At 33.5% G+C, this 2,552-nt stretch overlaps 1 protein-coding gene across 1 annotated transcript in view; it reads right to left on the reverse strand.

Moving 5' to 3' along the window:
- Positions 1-1,476, reverse strand: part of LOC115272542 (olfactory receptor 52N1-like) — a 2,127-nt gene extending 651 nt beyond the window's left edge. The window contains exons 1-2 of the mRNA XM_029915585.1: positions 1,428-1,476; positions 491-523 (exon numbers count right to left, since the gene is read on the reverse strand). Coding sequence (XP_029771445.1) covers positions 491-523; positions 1,428-1,476 — 82 coding nt within the window. The remainder of the gene's footprint in view (positions 1-490; positions 524-1,427) is intronic.
- Between the last annotated feature and the right edge of the window lie 1,076 nt (positions 1,477-2,552).

The raw sequence follows: 2,552 nt of genomic DNA on the forward strand, positions 1-2,552 counted from the left end.
GGTTTAAACAACACTTAGTGTCTTGACTTCTCACATAATTTTATATTCCAAGAAGTCCTTGCAGATATGTTTACTGGATTATAATCAATTAAGTCATATGAGCATTTATTACACACAGGTAAAATGTGTCTAAATATTACATACAGGTATGATGGAGCTGAGGATGATTTAGATTTTACCAGTCTACACCTTTCAAGTCTGAATTTTCAACTCTAAATAATCAAGGACATGATTTGATGTGTCAAAATTTACATAATAGGTTATGACTTACAAATGATGGCCACGGTCATTTTGCACTAAATATCTGGTTATTTCTTGCGTTAAACATGAAATATTTTACTATTTGCTTTTAACCAATGACATTGTAAGGGACTATCTAATTCTCACAGTTTCTCTTGGTTCTCTCAAATTTCCATGTAGATTACCAGACTATATAAATAATCATAATTATTCAGTTCCTTTTGGTATATTATTTTTAATTCCAAACAACGTAGCAAATTATATTGAATAGGGTAAAACCTTTCTTAATTAATGTATGTGTTTTTTTTTAAACAGTTAGTTTTCTATCTTTCTTCTATGTTTGGGATGTAGTTTTAACCTGAAAGGATTTTGAATGAAATTATGACTTCAGGATCTCTTTCTTTCTGTCTTGTTTTTGAGAAAACTCATCTTTATCTATTATTTTTAAAAGTTTTACCTCAGTTGTTTGCAACTTGACTTATTCATTTTCCCACAACAGTATATTGTATTTCTTATTGCATTTACAAAAATTAATTTACAAATTTCTTGGGTTATATTTCAGTCTATCCCATTAAACAGCCTTTTTCAAAGTTCTGACATTGATTGTTTCTATTTTCTCTCTCCAATATGTGTGTGTGTGTGTGTGTGTGTGTGTGTGCGTGTATGTGTGTTAGAGAAAGAGTAATTTAGCCTAAAGTTTTTTCTATATTAGTGGTTTGGTTGTGTGTTTTCACCTATTACCTTTAACAAGTGGAAAAGTTTTCAAATGATGCTATATAAACAATATATCAATATATAAAAATGACAAAAAGCAATTTTCTTTCTAGAAAGCATGAAAACATTAGAACTGTGACTTGTTGAAGCAATTTGCTCAACTGTAAATTGAGCAAACCATGGAAACATTAAGTATACCATGGAAAATTTCACCCCTACTTGGGACAAAATAAGCAAAATATATAGTGCATTCATAATTATTGCTGGTAGTATTACATTATTTTGCTGTAGAAAATAAATGAGACAAAACAATGTCTAGTCATCCCTTAAACCTCCAGTCTCCTTACATCTCACTCAGAGCAAAAGCTGACATCCCTGTATTTGTTAACAACATCCTGTACGATTAGAACTCTTTGGAACCTCTAAGAGTGCCTCCCACTGCTCTAACCCTGATCCTCTCTCTCTATCCATACCTACTGGGTGCTTCTCGAACACAGCAAGCATGTGTACAGTCCACGGCATTTCCACTTGCCACTTTCACTGCCTGCTTTGTTATTCCCCAGATAATACCATGCTAAATACCTTCACCGGTTCCAGATCTGTTCTCAGCGTCAGATCCAATGTAAGGCTTTTCCTTACCTAATTTAATATTGCAAGCCCTAGATCTCTGCCAGATTTGCACAACATCTTCCTCTCCAGATTTTCTCTACTCCACATCAATGCCCTTTGTCCCTCACCAGAACTTAAAAAATCTATACAGGACTTGCTGTCCATTTTGTTCTGCTATGTCTCTTGCACTTAACATAGTAACTGGCACAAGAAAAGAGTTGTAGAATGAATGATGAATGAATGGATGTATTTCAAAATGTCCTTTTTGGTTGGTCTTCTTGTTTGTATATAAATACCTTAACAAATTAGTGTGTATATTGAAATATCAGAGTATCTGAAAGATGGGAAACACAGTTTCAAGATACCCAGAATCCTAATGGGTTTTTTAAAATTCATTTCTGTTGTTCCTTTTTTCTTTTCTTGTGTGTGTGTGTGTGTGTGTGTGTGTGTGTGTGTGTGTGTTGGTGATAATTAAAACTGGTATGAGTACTTGGAGTAAAGACAAGTAGTTGCCTTTTGTATTATTTTGTATAGTTTAAAGTCATACTGGCCATTTGTAGGAAAGTGGATGGACCTTGAGAGTGTCATGCTAAGTGAAATAAGTCAGGCAGAGAAGGACAGAAACCATATGTTTGCACTCATAGGTCTAACAGGAAATTTTCAGAATGATCTAGCTTCAAGAAAAGCAAGCAGTTAGTGGTGCTTAAGAAAAATTGATTCAGTATCTAATGGATAATCGATACCTGTCACAACACAGCATTTTATATACTGTTAAGTAAAACTGCAATACAATCTAAGTTTATTTTGGGAATGTTTGCTGTATGATTGGATTTAATGAAATGTTTCGAGGTGCAGTAGGCATGACTTTGAGTAGATAATGAAAGAAAATGCAAAATGCTTATTGATTTATGATGTGGTTTCATCTTAGCTTGGGCAAACCATGCAGTATTTAATACATAGTAGCAGAATATTTACTACTGAAGCTTGAA

This window comes from Suricata suricatta, chromosome 11, assembly GCF_006229205.1.
Source record: "Suricata suricatta isolate VVHF042 chromosome 11, meerkat_22Aug2017_6uvM2_HiC, whole genome shotgun sequence".
NCBI classification, from domain to species: Eukaryota; Metazoa; Chordata; class Mammalia; order Carnivora; family Herpestidae; genus Suricata; species Suricata suricatta.